The 22,975-nt window shown below is 42.7% G+C and overlaps 1 protein-coding gene across 1 annotated transcript in view; it reads right to left on the minus strand.

Moving 5' to 3' along the window:
* OBSCN (obscurin, cytoskeletal calmodulin and titin-interacting RhoGEF) overlaps nucleotides 1-22,975 on the minus strand; it is a 301,647-nt gene that overhangs the window by 224,675 nt on the left and 53,997 nt on the right. Inside the window, exons 14-22 of the mRNA XM_044676976.1 lie at nucleotides 22,740-22,971; nucleotides 19,212-19,487; nucleotides 15,537-15,812; nucleotides 12,695-12,970; nucleotides 11,111-11,386; nucleotides 9,173-9,448; nucleotides 6,326-6,601; nucleotides 5,902-6,168; nucleotides 3,203-3,472 (exon numbers count right to left, since the gene is read on the minus strand). Of these exons, the coding sequence (XP_044532911.1) occupies nucleotides 3,203-3,472; nucleotides 5,902-6,168; nucleotides 6,326-6,601; nucleotides 9,173-9,448; nucleotides 11,111-11,386; nucleotides 12,695-12,970; nucleotides 15,537-15,812; nucleotides 19,212-19,487; nucleotides 22,740-22,971 (2,425 nt within the window). The remainder of the gene's footprint in view (nucleotides 1-3,202; nucleotides 3,473-5,901; nucleotides 6,169-6,325; nucleotides 6,602-9,172; nucleotides 9,449-11,110; nucleotides 11,387-12,694; nucleotides 12,971-15,536; nucleotides 15,813-19,211; nucleotides 19,488-22,739; nucleotides 22,972-22,975) is intronic.

A 22,975-nucleotide genomic window follows, 5' to 3' on the forward strand; every position in this document is an offset into this window, starting at 1 on the left:
AGATTCATAGGAGGGGGAGGATTTAGTTAGGTACAACCTTTGGGATCATCTAGTTTAAACAGTTTAACAAGTAAGGGAACCTGAGTCCCAGAAAAGGAAAGGAATCTTCTATTGTTAGACAATAACAGGGGAACAGTGAAGTGGCTCAGTGGATAGAGTACCAGGTCTGGAGTCGGGAGGACCTGGGTTCAAATTTGACCTCAGACACTTCCAACTGTGAGACCCTGGGCAAGGTTACTTAATCCACTTTGCCTAGCCATTGCCCTTCTGTCTTAGAGTTGTTACTAAAAGAGAAAGTAAGTTAAAAAAAAAAGACACCCCTACTCCACTCTTGGTGTATATATGTCTTAAATATACCTCTCCCTACGACAGAGGATACTTCTAATATCTCTGTTTTGACATGTACCATTACAATACCATTCTTGTTCAGGCCCTTGGCCAATTACAGTTATAATGCTGCATTGGTCCTCCTCATTGGTCTCTGCCTTTAATCTCTTGCCCTTTAAGCCATTTTGCAAATGGCAGAAGACATTTGTAAAGCACTTTGCAAGGTGCCTGGAACCTAATAGGTATTTAATAAGTGCTTATCCCATCCCCATTCCCTGCAAATGCTGCCAAGTAAATTTGCCTAATATGCAGCTGGGATCACATGAACCCCATGCTCAACAGAACCGACTACAAGATACAGTTCGGACTCCTTAGCCTGATGTTCAAGGAAGGTCCTCTACAACTGGCCCAATGCCAATGTCCATGTTTCTCTTCTCCACCTCCATTAAATGTACCATCTGCTTCAACCAGACTGGCCTCTTTCCTTTCCCTTGGGCATGGCTTGCCTATTCTCCATCTTTTCTGCCTGGAACTGTTCCTAACTGCTGGTCCAGGCAGCTTCTATCTATCTTTTAATCATCATCTCATCCTCTGACCATTCCTAGAATGATACAGTGGAGAAAACAGTGGACTTGGAGACAGAGAACCGGGCTTTGAACCCCTCTATCTGCACAAACCTGGACACGAGTCCACTCTCCTCTCTGGAGTTCAGCATCCTTTGATTCTCTAATATCAAGACCATTCAGTGAGGATATTCTTCACTTCCCTGCAATATGTCTCTTCCTGGCAATTTTCACAAGTTGTCCAGAAAAGAAAAATCAAACCCTGGCAGTCAGCCCACTAACAAAGAGTTTCTAAGAACTCTGATAGGCACTTGGACAGCAGATACACTGTCTGCCACAGGTCCAGACTCCCCTTCATGTGGTGGTGGCTTTCTGGTGAGCCTTGGCCCCTTTCTCCAGAAACCAAGAGGGAATACAGAAAAGAAGCATCTTGAGTGATAATTATAAGCCAATAAGTCTTTATAAAGACCAAAGAAATTGTACCAAACCTCTTATATCTTCTATTCTGACTGACTTCTTTTTTTAAAAACCCTTACCTTTCATCTTGGAGTCAATACTGTGTATTGGTTCCAAGGCAGAAGACTAGTAAGGGTGGGCAATGAAGGTTAAGTGACTTGCTCAGGGTCACACAGCTGGGAAGTGTCTGAAGTCAGATTTGAACCTAGGACCTCCCGTCTCTAAGCCTGACTCTCAATCCACTGAGCTACCCAGCTGCCCCCTCTGACTGACTTCTGATTGACATATGGACAAGTGCCTGGGAGGTCTGTTCCCTGTATTGGTGCATTTGTAAAAATAAACCTCATGGGAGGAAGGTAGGTGGCTAGGTAGATTGAGAGCCAGCCTAGAGACAAGAGGTCCAGGGTTCAAATCTGAATTCAGATAATTCCTCAACATGTGACCCTGGACAAATCACTTAATTCCCATTGCCTAGTCCTTACTCTTCTGCCTTGGAACCAATACTCAGTATTGATTCTAAGATGGAAGGAAGGGTTTAAAAAAAGGTTAATTAGTTGACTTACTCTGGAGTAAAAATAACATGCCCCACTAGCTAGCTCCTGTTTGGAAAAGTCTGCAAATGTACCCCAGGAAGATGACAAGGTGGAACTCCTGAGTAGCTGCATTTGCAGAAATCCCCACGTATCCTCCTAGTAGTCTCTGTTTTTATAGAATTAAGTTATAAATAGGTAAGTTCTCTGCTCTATGTAACCAGCCCCATCCCTGTGTCTGCTCCCAAGCAGCCATCCACCCAAGCTATCTTCTTCTCATCTACCCTACCCAGGACTCCACAGACCATGCAGTTTTAGAACTCCTTCTCTTGGTCCATGAGTCAGTATAAATTCTCATGGCCCACTATACCTAGAACCCAGCCACACTCATTCCAATCAGCTTCCAGCTTCTCCACCCTGCTTTCCATCCTTTGCTCTAGGAATCAATGCAATTAATATTGCCATGCTAATGGGAAGAGTGTTTCAATCAGTTCTCCTAAGGCTCCACTCACCATCCCAGTGACTTACCAAAGCAAAAACACCCTTCTCTGGCCATCACTGCCTTATAGGTCTTGTCTCTCCTGTTAGAATATATGCTCCATGAGGGCAAGAACAGTGTTTCTTTTTATATTTGCATCCTTAATGCCTAGCAAAGTGTTGATTAATAATGAATGCTTAATGAAAGTTTTCTTTCATTTTCTTTCTACCTTGAATCCAGAAGCAAATTATGTCTTCCTTATCAAATTTCCAGCCTATTAGAAAATCTTGTCAAGACTTGCTTGTCCCTTAGACAAAGTCTTCCAGGGTCCAGAGTGCTCTCTGTGCCATGAGGAAGGACCAAAAGAGGACTGAGCTCAGCTTGAGAATCACCTATTACATGGCCCTTTTCTTGATTCCTTCCATCCACTAGAGTCTTCTCCCTCCTACAAAATTTACCTTATAGATAATCTTGCACCACTTATATAGATATGTGTGTGAGTCTATGTGTATTGTTACCCTCAATGGTATGTAAGGGGTTATTTCACTTTTTTGTGTTTGTATCCTCGGCTCTAAAAACAAAGCCTGTTCACATAGTAGGCACTAAATAGTTACTTAATTTAATTTGGTGAATTAAATACATTAAAAGTCTGGCTTAAATTTGTCTCTCTCTATGCCCTAACTAGGTCACAATGCCAGACCTTAGTCTGCCAAGCTGAAAGTAAAGGGAGACTCTATGGCTAGTGGCACTGGCTGAGATTCTAGATCAGCCTAAGAAGAGAGCACTCATTGATAAGTGTAGCAGGAGTCAACCCTGGAGAGATTCAGTTGCACACAAGTCTCTCTCACCTCGAACTTTGAGACTGGCCGTTGTGGTGACCCCTTCGGCTTCAGCTGTGATCTGGCCAGCATCTTCGAGGGTCAGGGCAGTGATGATGAGGCTGTGGCTAGCGTCACTCTGAGAGATGACGTACTTGGTGCCAGACTCCAGCTTCACACCATTCCGACGCCAGACCACCATGGCATCACTGGGGGCAACCACACACTGGAACGTGGCTTCACAGCCCTCTTCAGAGACTGCATTGCTCAAGCCTGATGTGAACTTGGCCACTCGGGGGACTGAAGAAATAGAAATTTCTTTGTGAGGGAATTGAGAATCAAGGGATGAAGTTAGCAGGAACAGATAGAGCAGAGAATGGGGAAAGAAATGCGTCTAGCACCTAGAACTTCTTCCCCCTTCCTAGCCACCAAGACATCTCTCTCCTACCATTTAATCAGCTTCCAACATGCTACTTCTATGTGGTCTTCCCAGACCAATTAGATAAGCAGTAGTGACTTCTCCCTAAATCTGGAAATCTCCTATCTATTCTTCCTGTTGCCCAAATAAGTGTCTTAGTATGGAAAGAAGATTAGATTTAGAATCAGAAAATATTGCTCCACTATTTACTAGCTAAACAACCCTGGACAAATCCACTAACCTCTGTGGACCTTCTTTTCCTCATATGTAAAATGAAAGGGTTAGATGAAATAAGGTCTATGTACCCCATTCCCCTACCCGAATGTTTGGACTCTATCTACTTCTTTGTTTGGTACTAGGGAGGGACACAAAGAGGAAAGGCAGTGTTGTCTAGTGATTAAGTTCTTAGAGTCAAAAGGATTTTATTTGCAGCTCAAACACCTATTAGTTGTGTGATCCCAGGGGAAATTGCCATAACTTTCAGTCTGTTTCCTTTTCTGCAATCCGAAGATAACTTTGCTCTTGTCATACCACTAATGGGTCTATATCCCAAAGAAATAATAAAAAGGGGCGGGGAAGGACCTACTAGTACAAAAATATTTAGAGCAGCTCTTTTTGTAGTGGCAAAGAATTGGAAATTGAGGGAATATCCACCAATTGGGGAATGGTTGGTATATGACGGTGATGAGAATACTATTGTTCTGTAAGAAATGAGAAGCAGGATAATTTTAAAAAATAGGAGATATCTATATGAACTGATGCACAGTGAAATAAGCAAAACCAGGAGAACATTGTACACAGTAACAACAATATTGTACAGTGAACAACTGTGAAAACTTGGTTGCTTTCAGCAATGCAATGATCTGGGACAATTCTGAAGGACTTATGATGGAGAATGCCATCCACCTCCATAGAAAGAACTGTTGGAGTTGGATGGATACGGATCAAAGCATACTACCTTTCACATCAGTGTATCTGTAGTTTTGTTTTGGGGTTTGGGGCTTGTAAGGGTATGCACTTACAACAATGACCAATATGGAAGTGTGTTTTGCATTATAATACAATATGGCCCAGATCAAATTGCTTACCATCTCTAAGTGGGGAGAGGGAAGGGAGAAAGGGAGATGGTTTGGATCTTATAATTTTGGAAAATATATGTTGAAATTCGTACAACCCAGTGGAATTGCTTGTCGGCTCTGGGAGGGGGAAGGGAACAAAAATGAATCATGTAAACATGGAAAATATTTAAAAATAAAAACAAATTTTAAAAGTATGTTGAAAATTATAATTACATGAAATTGAGAAAATAGAATATCTTTGAATAAAAAACAAAATAAAAATAAAAATAAATTGAGGATAAGAAATTTTGCACTATGTTTCTCATAAGGCTGTTGTGAGGTAAGGGCTTTGAAGACTTTAAAGCACTCTGTAATCAGAGTTATTATCTGTGTATCCTGAGTGCCTGCATCATTCTGAATCATAACCCCCTAAGAGTAGAGCCAGCTGCTATATGGTATGATTGGTCTAAAGCCCAGCTTGGTGGCAAGGGTTGAGAATGCTGAGCATCGTTGCCATGGTATCCTTCTTTCTTCTCCAATTATCCAGGCAGGCACACACGTATACACAAAAGTGTGCCCACGCAGAGACAAAGAGTCACATCTTATATTCTCATAGGACTAACAAAGGAGGAAGCTGAGACCCAGTGAATGTAAATAACTTGCCCCAAAACATACAAGAATCACGACTGAATCCAGGCATCTAGATCTAAATCTAGGGTTCCTTTCATTCCACCAAATCTTATTTTCTTTTGGTTATCATTTAGGTGGAAGAGAGTGACTCAGGTGTAGCTACTCCAGGAATCCTTAATGAAGGCAGCCAGCGCCAGTGTTTCTGAAAGCCTCCTTGAAGGATGCTGAAACCCCAAGGTAGAATGGATGGCTTAGCATTAGCTGCCACGGACATAAGGAGAGATGAGAGGCTCGACTTACTCCAACCTAACCCAGGCCTACTTGATATTTAGGTTGTGGAAAGAAAATTCCTTTTAGTCCTTATCACTCCCCTGGCCACTGGAGTCAGGGCCACACGAGCTCCCCTGCTGTTCCAACGCATCTCAGACTCAAAGATACTCCTGGAACGGATGGCGTTTGCCCTTCATTTCTGCACCCTCATCCAACAATGATTTATTGAGCCTCTATTGACTCCTGCCTATGATGGGATTGGTACAAGCTCCTACAGCTCACACACTGAGCCAGGAGTCCCAGGCAGCTCGCCAAGGAGCACAGTCTCACCCACACAAGCAGAGCCCCCATACCCACGGCTGTCAGTCGGGTGGTGGTCTTGTCGTTGCGACTCTCGCAGCAGTACTCGCCCTCATCCTCGGCCCTCAGGCCCACGATGGTGAGGGTGCGCCGGGGCCCCTCCGCGCCCATCTGGAATCTCTTGCCAGGACGGATCTCCGTCCCACCGCAGCGCCATACCACATCGCCCAGGGCCTGGCTCAGCTCACAGGACAGAACCACTGTCTGTCCAACCTCTCCACTCACTGGTTCCAGAGGGCGGGCAAATTTCACAGGGACCTCTGTGGACAAGTGGGAGAAAGGGTATGAGGCGGCGATGGGTCTGGGCACTGACCCATCTCCTCTGGATTCCCTTTAGGCAATCACTTCATCTTCCACCCGCTCCTTGCTGGAGAAGACCCAGGGGAACATTCTCCCTCTCCGGCTTGCCCACCTTACCTTCCACCTGGACAGTGAAGTCTTGCTTCTCCTTGTTGGCCCTGCAGGTGTAGATGGCACTGTCTTGGGTCTGGGCATCATGGACAGTGAGAGTGTGGCTGGCTCCCTCACTGGACAGCTCATAGCGCTTGCTGTGCCTGATCTCCAGCCCATCCTTCAGCCACGTGACCGTGGCTGTGGCCGATGAGACCGTGGCAGACAGAATGATGTCCTCATGCTCTCGCACGACCAGTGGCTCCCTCTTGGCAGGTTTCTCAGCTGCTTTTGCTTCTGGTTCTAAGTGAGAGAAGACAGTGCCATAGATGAAAAACCACACAACACACCTCAGGGTCGAGTTGTCCACTTATGACTCCCTTCCTCTGTGTTCCTGAGTCTGTAGCCAATCTGGATCACAAATATAGAGCTAGAGGGGAATGTAGAGATCATCTAGGAAGGGTGGAGCCAAGATGGCGGAATGAAGGCCAGGACCCCCCAAGCTCTCTCAAATTCCCTTTAAAATAATACCTCAAGAGGGAGAAAAGGAAAGAAGGATGGAGAGAATTTGAATTGCAAAATGTCCAAAAATGAATATTAAAAATTGTTTCTATATGTAATTGGGAAAAAACAATAAAAAAGAAGAAACTATCTAAAATAAATAAATAAATACCTCAAAATGGATTCTGGAGTGGCATAACCGACAAAAGGATGGGATGGAACAATTTTCCTTCCCAAGTCAACTTAGAAGGTAAACAGGAAAGATCTGTTTTTCTGTGGTGAGAGTGAACCACAGTCCAACAGAGGCTGTACTGGGCAAGCCAGCAAACGGCCTTGAAGGTAACTGAATCGGTAACAACTTTCAGAGCTCTCAGACCACAGATGGTAAGAGGGGGTCATACGATTGGTCAGAAAGAGATTAAAGGAATCCTTTCTCTGGCATGGGTGCAAGTCTCTGTTGCTTTGCCCATAAATAGTTCTGGATCCTGGTTTCAGGGCAAGGAGGGACACTAGCACACTCAAGCATACAGCCACAAGGGAATGGAGAGTTTGGTCACAGGCCAAGGGCATAAAAGAGTGCTTGTGAGGCGGCAGCTGGGTAGCTCAGTGGATTGAGAGTTAGGCCTAGAGACGGGAGGTCCTAGGTTCAAATCCAGCCTCAGCCACTTCCCAGCTGTGTGACCCTGGGCAAGTCACTTGACCCCCATTGTCCACCCTTACCACTCTTCCACCTAGGATCCAATACACAGAAGTTAAGGGTTTAAAAAAAAGAGTGCTTGTGGTCACTCAGAGACCACAACACAGGCCAGGAGAGCAGTGACCTTAATGATCTAAGTGATCCTTAGATCAAAGCACCTTGGAAGAACTGAAAACTTACAGACCCAGCTACTTCTGCAAATAGCAACAAGAAAGGCCTAAAGCATAGACATATACCTCCTCCACCCCAAAAACTGAGCCTGACTTTAATATAAAGTTAAAAGTCAAGAAATAGGCTAGGAAAATGAGCAGTAAAAAAAAGAATCTGATTATATAGAAAGTTATTATGGTGATAGAGAAGTGCAAAACAAAACTCAGAAGAAGACAACAAAGTCGAAACAGCTATATCCAAAGCCTCAAAGTAAAATTTTCATTAATCTCAGGTACAAAAAGAATTCCTGGAAGAGCTCAAAAAATATTTTAAAAATCAAATAAGGGAGATAGAAAAAAGCGGGGAAAAGAAATGAGAGGTTGTAATAAAATTATGAAAAAAGAGTCAATAGCTTAGTTAAGGTAGGTACAAAAATATGGAAGAAAATAACACCTTAAAAATAGAATAGGTCCAATGGCAAAAGAGATGCAAAAATCCACTGAAGAGAAGAACTTTCTAAAAAGCAAAATTGATCAAATGGAAAAGGAGTTATAAAAGCTCACTGAAGAAAATAATTACCTAAAAAGTAAAATTAGGTAAGTGGAAGCTAATGATTCCATGACACATCAAGAAAAAATAAAACAAAATCAAAAAATGAAAAAATAGAAGAAAATGTGAAAAATCTCACTTGAAAAACAATTGATCTGAAAAAACAGATCAAGAAGATATAATTTAAGAATTACTAGACTATCTGAAAGCCATGATAAAAAAAGAGTCTAGACATTATATTTCAATAATTATCAATATAAACTGCCCTGATATATTAAATCTGGATGGTAAAATAGAAATGAAAAGAAACCACCTGAAGGAAATCCCAAAATGAAAACTCCCAGGAATATTATAGCCATATTTCAGAGCACTCAGGTCAAGGAGAAAATACTGCAAGAAGCCAGAAACAACTTAAATATCATGAAGCCATAAGTAGAATACCACAAGACTTAGAAACTTCTACATTAAAGGATCAGAGGGCCTGGAATGTAATATTTTGAAGGGTAAAGGATCTAGAATTACAATGAATAATCATTTACCCAGAAAAACTGGGCTAATCCTTTGGGAGGAAAAAAATGGATATTTAATTGAATCAAGGAACTCCAAACATTCCTGTTGAAAATTCCAGAGCTGAATAGAAAATCTGACTTTCAAAAAATATAAGACTAACAAGAAGCATAAAAAAAAAATAAATAGGAAATTCTTCTGACAAACTTAAAAAAACACTTTTAAAATATGGAATTGTTCTGGGAAATTGGGGGCATATATTACCATAATCACTATAGATGTATCATTCCCAGGATCTGACCCAGTTGATGTCCAAAGGCCTTATCTCCTAGTAATCAGGGTCAGAGTCTCTGGTTCTCTCATGTCAAGGGCAGGGATTACAGATCAGTCATACTCTCCTAAGGGTACAGGTCATTTATCTTCAAGTTCTTCAGTCCCTGGCTTCCTCAATGAACAATTCTAGAACTAACCTTGGATGTCCAGGCAGAAGGTGACCTTCTGGCCCCCAGCCTCACAGATGTACTCCCCAGCATCCTCCTTCTCCGCCTGCTGGACCACCAGCTGCCGGCTCTTGCCCTTGGCCTCCATGTGCACCTTCTGGCTGCGGCTCAGTTTCTTCCCATCCTTGTACCAGGTCACCTCTGTGTGGGCCTGGGCCAGCTCACAGCTCAGGGTGGCACTGCCCCCTGCCATGGCCTGTAACTCATTCTGCATCTTCTGTTCCTTAGCAAATACCACCACAGAATCTGAAGAATATGAAGGAAAAAAGATTAGGGTGAATGCAAGAAATTCTATAAGTCTTCCTTCTCTAAATTTGTACCTTCCATAACCTTTATGGACCTTCCCTGAAGGCCTATGGCTCAGGTCATGTGGCCACAGGGTGACTGGACCAGAAATCAAAATGCCTCATCTATAGCCCCTCTAATCCAGTCCTGATTTGACCATCCATCATCTTTAACATACATCCTCCAAGCTCAGGAAATAGAGCACTGGCTATGTGAGTGTTGGATGATGGATGGCAATCCACTTACAAGCTGACCTTGAGCTTAGGGAAGTCCCTTCTTTTCTCTAGATTTCAGTGCTTTAAGTATGTTCAATCAAGAGATCATTGATTCAGAGTTGGTAAGAACCTCAATGTTCAATTAGTACAACTCCTTTATCTCACAGAGGAAGAAACCGAGGCTCACAGAGTTTGGGGATCTGCCCAAGGTCACACAGAAGGTGAGCTCTCCTTCCACTGTGGCATGTCATGCTTCACAGAGTTCCTTTTAAATAACAAGACTATCTGACCTTTATGTAGCACCTCAAAGTTTACAACGTACATCAGGATTAATAACTCATTTGAGGCTCTCAATAACTCCATTAGGTGGTCACCACATGGATATTCACTTCACAGCAGGGCTAAACAGGATGATGTCTCAGGGGATAGAGCACCAGGCCCAGAGATGGAAGATCCTGGGTTCATATCTAGCTTCAGACAGTTCCTAGCTATGTGACTCTGGACAAGTCACTTAACCTCCATTGCCTAGGCTTTATGGCTCTTCTGCCTTAAAACGAATACTTAGTATTGGTTCTAAGACAGAAGGTAAGGGTTTAAATAAATTAATTTAATTTTAAAAAATTTTTAAAAGAATGACTCCTTCCTCCTCTAAGACTATGAGTTTCTTCTCTTTAGAGTTTAGACCAAGTCCCACATCCTCCATGAAATATTTCCGATCCACTCCAGTCTACATGGATCTTGCCTTCCTCTAAGCTCCTATGGCCCAGACCGCCTGTATCCCTCATTTGGCAATGGGGGAGATGTGGCATAGGAGAAAGTGTTTTATGCAAGGATAGTCCTTCACCTTCCTTGGGTGGTCATTGACTTAACACTACATAACCCACTTAGACAGCAATTGTTGCTAAATGGGTAGGGACAATAGATAAGAGAGCTAGTCTCTTTTGTCCTGAGTAAGTTCCCCAATTACCCCATTTATCAGGATGGACAGAATTACTTTTTTTAGCCCTTCTGCCTTAATTCCAAGCAGAAGAGCTTCAGAGGTTAGGGAATTGGGGTTAAGTGACTTGCTCAGGGCTCAGGCCTGATCTGAGTCCAGGACCTTCCATGTCCATGCCTGGTTCTCGATCCACTGAGCCACCTAACTCCCCCTTAGAATAGCTATTAATGAAGCTTCCTGAGCTGAGAATTCACTCAGACACCCAGATTCTTTTTTCTATCATGGTAGTTACAATCTTGGGATGCCCCTTCCTTGCCAAATATCTCTGTAGTCTTTTCTCATCTCTGCCCATTACTCAGGGCATACACAAATGGCATACTGGTAGTCTCAAAGACAAGCTCAGAGAAGTATTAAGATTATTCTCCAGCCAGAGGTAAATAACCCAGAAGAGACCGTGCTGCAGGGACTGACCTTTGACATCCAGGTGGAAGGTGACCTTCTGGCCCCCAGCCTCACAGATGTACTCCCCAGCATCCTCCTTCCCCGCCTGCTGGACCACCAGCTGCCGGCTCTTGCCCTTGGCCTCCACGTGCACCTTCTGGCTGCGGCTCAGTTTCTTCCCATCCTTGTACCAGGTCACCTCTGTGTGGGCCTGGGCCAGCTCACAGCTCAGGGTGGCACTGCCCCCTGCCACGGCCTCCACCTTGTTCTGTGTCTGCTGCTCCTTGGCAAACACCATGGCAGGCTCTGGGAAAGGGATGAACACAGAGTCATGTCATCATCGATGAGTCATCTTCTAGAGGCTGAAGCTTTGGAGGCCAGTAACTCTCGTTAGAATACACTGAGGTTAGACCTGGCACCTTCCAATGAGGGATGAGAGTACAGCTCTTGTTCTCTTAGGAAATGCATTTATACTGATAGAAGAAAAAGAGAGGGGAGTTCCAGAGGCCACAAGAGTACATCAGGGGAACCTCTGGATGCGGCGGATTGTCCTAAGGAATGGCGTAAAGAAATGAGGGGAAATGTACTAAAAACTCTTTAAAATACCATCAGAAATCCATGTGCAACCTGGACTGAATTGCTTGTCAACTCTAGGAGAGGGGAAGGAAGAAAGGAGGGAGATGATTTGGAAAACTTATGTGTAAATTTGTTATTAAAATAAAATAAAGATAAAACTAAAAAAAAAAAAAAGAAAGAAAAAAGAATTACCATTAGAGAATGGTAAACCACCAAGACTAAGTTTTCTCCTTTTGTAAAATGAGGAGGTTGGACCAGCTGACCTCTCTCTATGCCTTCCCAGTTCTGAGATCTGATGTACTCTGTTATAGGCATCTAGGTAGCATAGTGCCTGGATGGATAGTGCAAATCCAGCTGGAGACACTTACTAGCCATGTAACCCTGGACAATTCTCTTAACCTCTTTCAAGATTCATCATTCCCAAGTCCCTCTCAGCTCTGACATCCTATGAATCGTAGGCAAAGCATCATTGCCAGAGCATAATCCCAGAATAGAAAACTGTCTTAATTCCTTATCCAAATTAGAATCCAATAAACTAGGGATTGTTGCTTTTTGGGGTCTGGCCATACATATCTGATTATCTAACAGGAGATAGAGGAATAACTTGATATACTTTATGGAATGACTTCATCTTGGCTTGTGCATATTGTTTCTGTATAGCCAAAAGTCTCTGCTCCTGCATTTTCCTGATTTTTTTCAACATGAGGATCCATAGAAAACTTGACTCTGTCTAGAACAAAGCCTCTTTGGGGCTGTGGCCCCTTTCCCTCAAGCTCCCACTGCCATGGCAGCAGAGATTTCTAGTCAGGGGCAGAGAAGGCCAGGGGATGCTGGGGCAAGAGGCAGGGCTGGGTTGGGGAGGGGGTTACTGAAGGAAGCTGAGGGACCAAATGTCTGCCAAGGTGCCATGGTGTTATGTCAATTAAGTGACTATGTACAAGGAGTCTCTGAACCTCCTTCCTCTCCCTCTCTCTCTTTCTCTCTCTCTCTCTTTTTTCCTCTCTCCCTCTTTTTCTCTGCCCCCCAAGGATAACTGACCTTTGACGTCCAGGCAGAAGGTGACCTTCTGGCCCCCAGCCTCACAGATGTACTCCCCAGCATCCTCCTTCCCTGCCTGCTGGACCACCAGCTGCCGGCTCTTGCCCTTGGCCTCCACGTGCACCTTCTGGCTGCGGCTCAGTTTCTTCCCATCCTTGTACCAGGTCACCTCTGTGTGGGCCTGGGCCAGCTCACAGCTCAGGGTGATGCTGCCCCCTGCCATGGTCTCTACCTTGCTCTGAGTCTTTTGTTCCTTGGCAAACACAACTAGGGACTCTAGAAAATTAACAAACACAGAGTTGAAGATACTCCACTCAGGGCTCTAAGACACCTCGCCAAAACTGAAATTTGGAAGCAAATAATTTTCAGATCAGATTGTACCAATATTAGACACTAATATTAGGTGCCTGTTATTGAAGGTGCATCAGGTCTGATAAATGCTCTACAGAAATATTCAGACAAGAAAAAAAAGGTATGGCAGGAGAAGAGACAGGACAACCCTGGAGGTGGGAAAATTTCCTAAAAGTCCATCAGAGGGGCAGTAAGAGACCCCCCAGAATCAGGAAAGTTCTAAAAATTCTGCAAAGAAGAGGTGATTCCTCTGAAGTATAGATGACAGAAAATTTGTCCGTGAGGCTGAGAGCTGGATGCCCTGACTTACATACACTTTGTCCACTGGGCATTTTCTCTTTAGGTTTGTTGAGAAATGAAATCAGCTCTATCACACAGATGTATGCAAGGTGCCCTCTTCTCCCCTCCTCCTCATCTTGCTTCACTTGGGTACCACTTTCTCCTCCTTCATTCTATCTCCCATGAAGAGGGGATCCTCCTTGTCAAAGTTAACCCATCCACATGCACAGGTAATACCATTCTATACCATCTTCTCCAACACACTATTATCTTCCCCTTCTCACTCACTTTCCTCCTGTGTTCAGACATGCCCATGTGTCCCCTAACTTTAAAAATCTTCACTTCACCCATCCATCCTTCCTAGATATCATCTTCTATCTCTCCTCCCTTCTGTGGCGAAACTCTCTGAGAAAGCCATTTACAACCAATGCTTCCACTTCCTTTTCTCACACTCTCTTCTTAATTCTCTACAGTTTTGGTTCCAGTTTCATCATTTGACTGGTCCTTCAATTGTCATATCTTATGGCCTTTTCTTAATTCCCATCTTTCTTGGCTTTTTTGCAGACATTGTTGATCATTTCCCTCTACTCCTGCCTATCCCACTATTCTTTCTCAGGCTTCTTTGTTGAATTGGTTCATGCCTATTAATGATGAATCCTCCTCTTCAGGGTCAGCTGGGTGGTTCAGGGGATTGAGAGCCTAGAGCCAGGAGGTCCTAGGTTCAAATCTGGCCTCAGAAACTCCTAGCTATGTAAGCCTGGGCAAGTCATTAACCCCCATTGCCTAGCCCTTACCACTCTTCTGATTTACAAAACACAGTATTGATTCTAAGATGGAAGGTAAAGATTTAAAAAAATAAGTCCCTCTAAAGATCTGCCCTGAACCCTCTTCTCATCCCTTTATACCTTTCGTTTGATGATGATGGCCCTTGATACTACGAAAGTGGGGAGAAGCTAAAAAGCATTGTGATCAAGACTCCCATTGCTCTGCAACCACATTTATCTTTCTCTTTCTGATAACCTACCATAGGGTGGAGCATGGCAGGGCTGTCCCCAACTCCATTCCCAAGAATGGAGTCCCAAACCCAGAATAAGTTTTCTTAAGTCTATTTAGTTGGAAAGCTTTTCTTCTGTATTCAAGTGAGCCCTATCTAGAGAGGGCTTTGGTTCTGACATCTGAAATTGTGTGATGCTATAATAATGCAATAAAATTGTAATAGAACTCACTTCAAAGAAAAAAAAACAAAAAAAAAGAAAAAATAATCTATAAAAACAAAAATAAGCAGTAGAAGAAAAAGTGGAAACATTAGAAGAGAAATGAAAACTGTCCAAGAAAGTTATGAAAAGAAAATTAACGACTTGGGAAAGGAAGTACAAAATGATACTGATTGAAATAATTCCTTAAAAATTAGAATTGGCCAAATGGAAGCTAATGATTCCAGGAGGTATAAAGAAATAATAAAACAGTCAAAAGACTGAAAAATAGAAGAAAATATTAAATATCTGACAAGAAAAACAACTGATGTAGAAAATAGATCAAGGAGAGATAATGTAAGAATCATTGTCTACATGAAAGCAATGAACAAGAACAATAATAAAATTGCCTAAACACCATATTTCAAGAAATTATAAAAGAAAACTGTCTATATATCTTAGAGCCCAAGAGCAAAGAAGATATTGAAAGAATCTGCTGGTTAAATACTGAAAAAATGAAAAATACTATATCTGATATTTCAAGTAGGCAGAAAGAAAGAATTCACATTCCATAGAGCCACTTTCAGGATCACACAAGATTTAGCAACCACCAACATGTTTAAAATAGAACCCATTATCAGTCCCGAGTCCTCTTCTCTTTCCAAATTTTCTATTACTATGTAGGGCACTACAATTCTCCAGTCACCCAGGCCTGAGATCTAGGTATCTTTCTGGACTTATCCCCCTATCTAAGCTGTTGCCAAGGTCTGTCCGTTTTCTTTGCAACATTTTTCATCTATGCCCTCTTCTGTCCTCTGATGCTGCTTACCCTGGAAACAGTTCATCAGCACCTCACTCCTGAATTTTTGCAATAGCTTTGTAGTTGTTCTCCCTGTCTCAATTCTCTCCCCATTCCAGTCAGTCCATCTTTTATTTGACTGTCAGAATAATCTTCCTAACGTGTTGGTATGACTATGTCACCCCCTTATTCAATAAACATTAGAACCTTAGGAACTGACCTTTGACATCCAGGTGGAAGGTGACCTTCTGGCCCCCAGCCTCACAGATGTACTCCCCAGCATCCTCCTTCCCCACCTGCTGGACCACCAGCTGCCGGCTCTTGCCCTTGGCCTCCATGTGCACCTTCTGGTTGGGGCTCAGTTTCTTCCCATCCTTGTACCAGGTCACCTCTGTGTGGGCCTGGGCCAGTTCACAGCTCAGGATGGCACTGCCCCCTGCCACGGCCTCCACCTTGCTCTGAGTCTGCTGCTCTTGGGCAAATACCACTGTAGTCTCTAAAAGAAAAGAGATAAAGTCAAAGAGCCCAAATGAAATATCAGATTGTTTCTGTCTAAATCAGTAGCCTTAAAAAAATCAGTAGCTCTGGATAGAATGGAGGATAATTCTACATTCAGAAAAATCCCAACATATTCATTCATTTAGTAACCCAACAAACATTAAGTATAGAAGGCCCTAGGCTTAGTGCTGGGATAATAAAGATAAACAAAATACAATCTAATTAGGGAGGTAGGAGAATGGCAGGGAGAGGAAGACACTTAGAGGACTAACGCTGATACAAGAGAATGAGCAAAGGGTAAAGGAAATGTCCAAAGAAAATGTGAGGAGGGAGTTCAAGAGGGAAAGATCATTTCATATTGGGGAAAGGGGGTAAGGAGAGGGTCAGGGAAAATGGTAACTGAGCTGGGGTTTGAAGGAAAAATAGGAAAGACATCAACAGATAGAGATGTGAGGGAGGGCTTTATTCTAGGCAAGAAGATGGAATGAGCAAAGGAATGGATGGAGACAAGGGACAGAGCAGTCCATTTTGGTGACAAAGATAAAATAGAGAATAGTGCGATAAGCCTGAAAACATGGACGTGCTGCTGGACATGGAGCTCAATCTACTGAGCCACCTAACTGTCCCTAAGAGGCAAAATTCTAATGGTCAGCATGAACATGGACATTGTCAGGATACTCAAAATATACAAGTTTTTTTCTTATGAAGCAAATAACACAGAACATTTATTCACTACAGAAACAAATGACTTGGAGTTATGAGTTTTTAGACTACAAGGCTTCATCAAATGGCAAAGAGATTTACTCTAGCCTAAATCCTTTAGCTATAAAAAAAACTATATACTAAGGAGAGATTCAAAATCATCAACTGACATTTATCAGTACCAATCTCTGGCCAAGTCTAAACACAATATTCCACGTGGAGCCTGAAGGTAGAGGACTGGACTATAATATCTCCCTGATTTTAGACACTAAACTTCTAATAGTGAATAATGCAGCCTACCCCAGCATTCGCTCTTTGGGTGTGCTGTCACACCACTGATCCATACTGGGTTGTCAGTTTCCTAACCCTTCCCCTAAGACTTTTCACTGAATTATACCAAGGCATCCCTATCCTGTACTTGCTCAGAATATACTTTTAAGGTTAATCAACATTATTGATACTTTCTCCCTCACTTTCTCCAATCAACAAAGCAGTTAATCAAGGACTGATTTGCAGCATTTGCCCATTTCAAAAGTGGAAATATCCATAATGAAAATTCAACAATCAGCTTTCATGAGTTCAGGCTAGCTCCAGCAAACTGTTGGACTCTGTCAAGCTAGAGAACAACCAGGATGGTGAGAGGACTCAAAACCATGTCTGACAAGGATTTAGGAGAATGAAACCAGGGGGTGGTTAGCTTGGGGAAAAAAAGAGATCTAAGGGCATTTCTGTCTTCAAGTAAGTGCTGAAAGGTGGAAGAGGGACCAGGCTTGCTATTCTGGATCTTCAAGGTCAGAACTAAGAACAGTGAGTAGATGCTGTAGAAGAACAATTTTAATTCTATTCAGGGTGTCCCAAAAGTCTATATGCAGCTTTAACTTATTATGGTCTGAAAAGCTATTGGAGCAATGAACCAGGACAATTCTGAGGGACTTATGAGAAAGAATGCTATCCACATTCAGAGGAAGAACTGTGGGAGTAGAAACACAGAAGAAAAACAATTGCTTGAACACATGGATTGATGGGTATATGATTAGGGATGTAGACTCTAAATGATCACCCTAGTGCAATTATCAATAATATGAAAACAGGTCTTGATCAATGATACATATAAAACCCAGTGGAATTGCACGTTGGCTACGGAGGGAGGGGGTTTTCGGAGGGGAGGGAAAGAATGTGAATCAGGTAACCACGGGAAAATATTCTAAATTAATGAAATAAAAATTTTCAATTAAAAAAAGAAAAGCTATTGAAGCTTAAAACTACACTAAAAGAACTGGAGGAGTTCCAGGCAAACTGGAGAGACCTCCAGGAACTGATGCAGAGCGAAAGGAGCAGAGCCAGAAGAACATTGTACACAGAGACTGATACACTGTGGTAAAATCGAATGTAATGGTCTTCTGTACCAGCAGCAATGCAATGACACAGGACACCTCTGAGGGATGTATGGTAAAGACGCTACCCACATTCAGAGGAAGGACTGCAGGAGAGGAACTATATAAGAAAAGCAACTGCTTGAACGCATGGGTCGGGGTGGACATGATTGAGGGTGTGGACTCGAAACTACCACACCAATGCAACCACCAACAATTTGGAAATAGGTCTTGATCAAGGACACATGATAAAACCAGTGGAAATGTGCGTCGGCCATGGGTGAGGGGGGTGCAGGGGGTGAAGGGGAAAGTAGCAGCATGAATCATGTAACCATGTTAAAAATGATTATTAATAAATGTTTAAATTCAAAAAAAAACTACACTAAAAGTTTTGGGTTTGGGGAGGGGTGTGGACTGCCTAAACAAATTAAGTTTTCCCAAAGTGAGAAGGACTGCTTTGGTAGGTACTATGTTCCTCATCAATGGAGCTCTCCAAACTGAAGCTAAATGACTACTCATGCTGGTCTGTATGTATTTTGTATGTGCCTATTAATGTAGGTTTTGTCTCTCCTATTAGAACGTAAGCGTCTTGAGGGCAGAGATGACTGTGTTTTGTTGGGGTTGTTTATTTTTTTCTTGTATCCACAGTGCTGAATGCAATGCCTGCCACATAGAAGGTACTTAAATGCTTCTTGCTGACTGATTCATTTAGATACATTTTGCAATCCTATTAGCCCCAGTGACAAGGGACTAGGATGTATCACCAGGGCTCAAGAAGGAGTTTTGAGAGGTGCTGAGTAATGAGTACTGAGCCCCTGAGGGCCCACCCTCTACTCGGTACTGTGTAAACCAGTTCTCATTTGATCTATGAGCTTGAATCCTAATCCACCCAAAGAAAGAACATCAGAAAAATCCAGACAGCAAAAAGGGAAAAGCCCAGGGATAGGGACGAGAAAAGTAATGATGATAATAGACTTAATGCCAATGGAGAAGACCCAGAAAAACAGAGAAGAGGATACAAGTATCTCCAGAATGTCAAATTTAAAGGTTCTCTCCATCTCTCCATCTCCTTCTCCCAACTTTCTTTTTTCTCTCTCTCCCTAGCTCTGTTGGTTTCTGTCTCTGTCTCTCTATCTCTCCAACTCTCCCTCTCCCTCCTTCTCTCTCTCTTTCTGTCTCTATTTCTCTGTCACACACACACACACACACACACACACACACACATACACACACACACACACACACACACACACACACACACACACACACACACACGTGGATGAGATTATATTAAAATTCTTCCTCCTTCCAGAACAATTTACCTTTGACATCCAGGCGGAAGGTGACCTTTTGGCCCCCAGCCTCACAGATGTACTCCCCAGCATCCTCCTTCCCCACCTGCTGGACCACCAGCTGCCGGCTCTTGCCCTTGGCCTCCACATGCACCTTCTGGCTGAGGCTCAGTTTCTTCCCATCCTTGTTCCAGGTTACCTCTGTGTGGGCCTGGGCCAGCTCACAGCTCAGGGTGGCACTGCCCCCTGCCACGGCCTCCACCTTGTTCTGTGCCTGTTGCTCCTTGGCAAACACCAGGGCAGGCTCTGGAAAGGGGATGAAAACACAGAATCATATAATTCACTTTCCAGAAACTGAGAGTCAATATTAGGCTAGATGTTAGTAGACTGGCACCCTCTGGCAAAGTGTGAGATTACAGCAACAACATAGAATTACATTTTAGGGATTGGGAGGGTGGGATAAGTGAGATTCCCTAAAATGGTGAATTTTTCCAAAGGCTGGTGGGAGGAACATGAGAAGAATTCCTAAGTCAAAACCAAAGAAGTCTAAAAATGTTTCGGAGAAAAAATGTACCTGTACTAATAATAGCTATCAAGTTCTCTGTTCTGGGGAAGTTTCACTAAATGACCAAGGTCCTTCCCTGATCTGACATTCTAAGTTCTATGTTTAAATATGTCTCCCAGCTCTAACATTTTATATTTTAAGGTCCTTCCAAGCAGTAACATTCCATGTTCTAAGGATGCTTCCAACTGACATTTTAAGTTATATGTTCCATGGTCCCTTCCATTCTACGTTCTAAAATCCCTCTGTTCCGACATTCTAAGTTCTGTATTCTCATGTCCCTTTCAAATCTAACATTGTATATTCTAAGTTACTTCTAATTCTTACATTCTATGCTCCATGTTTTAAGCTGACATTCTATGTTCTGCCTACTTTTAATTGGCAGAAAATCACTTAGCATACGATGGGGCTGTTCTCTCTCTCTTAATCTTGTCCTTATCAAAAGATTTAAGGATTGGGGGACAGCTGGGTAGCTCAGTGGATTGAGAGTCAGGCCTAGGTTGAAATCCAGCCTCAGACACTTCCGAGCTGTGTGACCTTGGGCAAGTCACTTGACCCCCATTCCCCACCCTTACCACTCTTCCACCTAGGATCCAATACACAGAAGTTAAGGGTTTAAAAAAAAGATTTAAGGATTTCTTTTTTGTTTTTATTATGAGAATGCATGCCTGATTTTATCAAGGGAGGCAAGAGGAAAGATGGATTCACTTTATAGAAAGCCTCCAACTTTCCTTGAACACATCTTTTCCACAAATGAAATCAGTTGCCAAATCTTATTGATTTATCTCTGTACCATCTTCTTATTGATTTTACCTCTTTACCATCTCTCATATTCATCTCCTCCTTTCCTCTCCCTAAGCCACCAGCTTGTTCCAGACCCTGGATACTCCTCACAGAGACTATCCAAGGGGCCTTCTAATTGGGTTTCTTGCCTTAGTTTTTCTTCTTTAGAATCCATACTCCCTACAATTCTGAAAGTGATTTCCTTGAAGCACAGCTCTGACTAGGTCTCTCCCTTACTCAATAAACTCCAGTGGCTCCTTAGTACCTCTGAAATAAAATAAAAACTCATCTGGCATTCAAAGTCCTTTACAACCTGGTCCACCTTGTGATGTGCTAGAAAATATTTAACAACTACATTTTCTGGAGGAAAAAATGTACGCATAACACAACTTTTAGTTTAATCTGTATCATTAACATTTCCTCCATCACTTTTAAAACTCAACAAATCAATAAATCAAGTCCAGATTTGTAGCATTTGCTAATTTCCAAGGTGTAAATACTTACTCTGAAAATTTAAGAATTGGCTTTTACAAATCAACTTGTGCTGGCTCTAGCACATCCCTAGTTGCAGCCTATTTTTCCAACTTTTACATAGTATTCCCCTTCCTCCATTCTATATGGTGATATTATACTCCTTCTCTTAGCTCTATGCCTTTCCACTGGTTATCTATCCCCCAAACCCAGAAGGCTCTCCCTTCTCATTCTTGCTTCCTACAATCCCTACTTTCCTTGAAAATTCAGCTCAAGCTCTTCCTTCTACATGAAGTTTTTTTTTATGCCTCCCCATAAACTACTAGTGGCTCTGCTCTATACCCCTTCCATTACCTTGTATCTCTTTGTTGTATATTTGTAAGTAATTTTATAAGTATATGCCTCCTGAAACTTAATTTATAAGTATATGCCTCCAAAATGTAAATTTCTTGAGGAAAAGCATTTTTTCTGTCTTTCTTCTACCTAGCACAGTTCCTGAAACATGGTAGGGACTTAATAAATACTTGCTGATTGATTGACTAAACAAATAGGGCATGTATTTCTGTTTTTCTGATTTAATTTGTACAAGTTAAGCAACTGTGCGTCTAGACCTGAGCCTCAGTGAGTCTATAATCCCTTCCTCCTATGATAATTAGATTAAGTCTACACTGTCCATCTTTAGATTTAATCACCAAAGGTGAGAGCACTTCCAAATTCTGTGAGGTCCTAACCCACATGTTCTAGAGTGAGTAACATATCAGAATCAACCTACCCCCAGGCGGTCTATTGGAAGCATCTATTGTGATTGGGCACAGAGGCTAGAGGAAGGCACAGGAAGTGATGCATAAGTGACCCCTTTAAAAAGAGGGAGTTGAGTGAGTGAGAGGTCTTCTGGTGAAGAGGGAGGATGGTGAAGTAGGTCTCTTCTGGTCCCTGGAGGTGGTGAGTTTAAAGACTGACTGAATCTTCCTGAACTTCTCTTAAGGAACTTCCTTAATAGACTCTGTGAATAAAGCTTTGCTTCATTCATCTCAGGGCTTCTTGCCCTCTGACTCTTGGCTAAGGGTTATTTAGATCTACCTGGATTAATTAGAGAATCATAGCAATTTACCTACTGTGTTAGATTCTTATTTCCTTATTTGCTCTCTCTTCTTAATTGTAAATAAACTTCCATAAAAGTCAATTTTGACTTGAGGTTATTCCTAAATTGGGGAAATTTACGACCACCTTTTAATATATAAAACCTCAAACCCCTTTTTTCCCCCTTACACTCCCACTTCAATCAAGGTTTCAGAGACCTCAAGATAGTAGAAAAAGATGAAAAAAAGGAGAGTACAGAGGGTATCTGGTTAAGGATTATAGGATGTAAACTGGAAAGCACAGTAGAGATCACTTAGTCTGATCCTTTTATTTTACAAATGAAGAAACTGAGGTCTAGACCAGGGATGTCTCTTGCTCAATTAGGCAATAAGAAGCAAAACTAGGATTTGAATTCTTATCCCCTGACTGAAAATCCAATTTATTCCTTCAACTGCACCATAAGGAGAAGGCTAGCAAATCCATAGGGTGAAGAGATGTTAGCAGGCTCAGAGTTTCTAGACCATAGTGAAACCTTCCAGCTCATGTATACAGGCATGTTACACACACACACACACACACACACACACACACACACACACACACACACACACACACACGGAACAGAAAGCATTGTAATTTCCCTGATTCATAAAGTAGCCAACCTTTGACATCCAGGCGGAAGGTGACCTTCTGGCCCCCAGCCTCACAGATGTACTCCCCAGCATCCTCCTTCCCCGCCTGCTGGACCACCAGCTGCCGGCTCTTGCCCTTGGCCTCCACGTGCACCTTCTGGCTGCGGCTCAGTTTCTTCCCATCCTTGTACCAGGTCACCTCTGTGTGGGCCTGGGCCAGCTCACAGCTCAGGGTGGCACTGCCCCCTGCCACGGCCTCCACCTTG

The sequence above is a fragment of the Gracilinanus agilis genome, chromosome 1 (assembly GCF_016433145.1).
Source record: "Gracilinanus agilis isolate LMUSP501 chromosome 1, AgileGrace, whole genome shotgun sequence".
NCBI classification, from domain to species: domain Eukaryota; kingdom Metazoa; phylum Chordata; class Mammalia; order Didelphimorphia; family Didelphidae; genus Gracilinanus; species Gracilinanus agilis.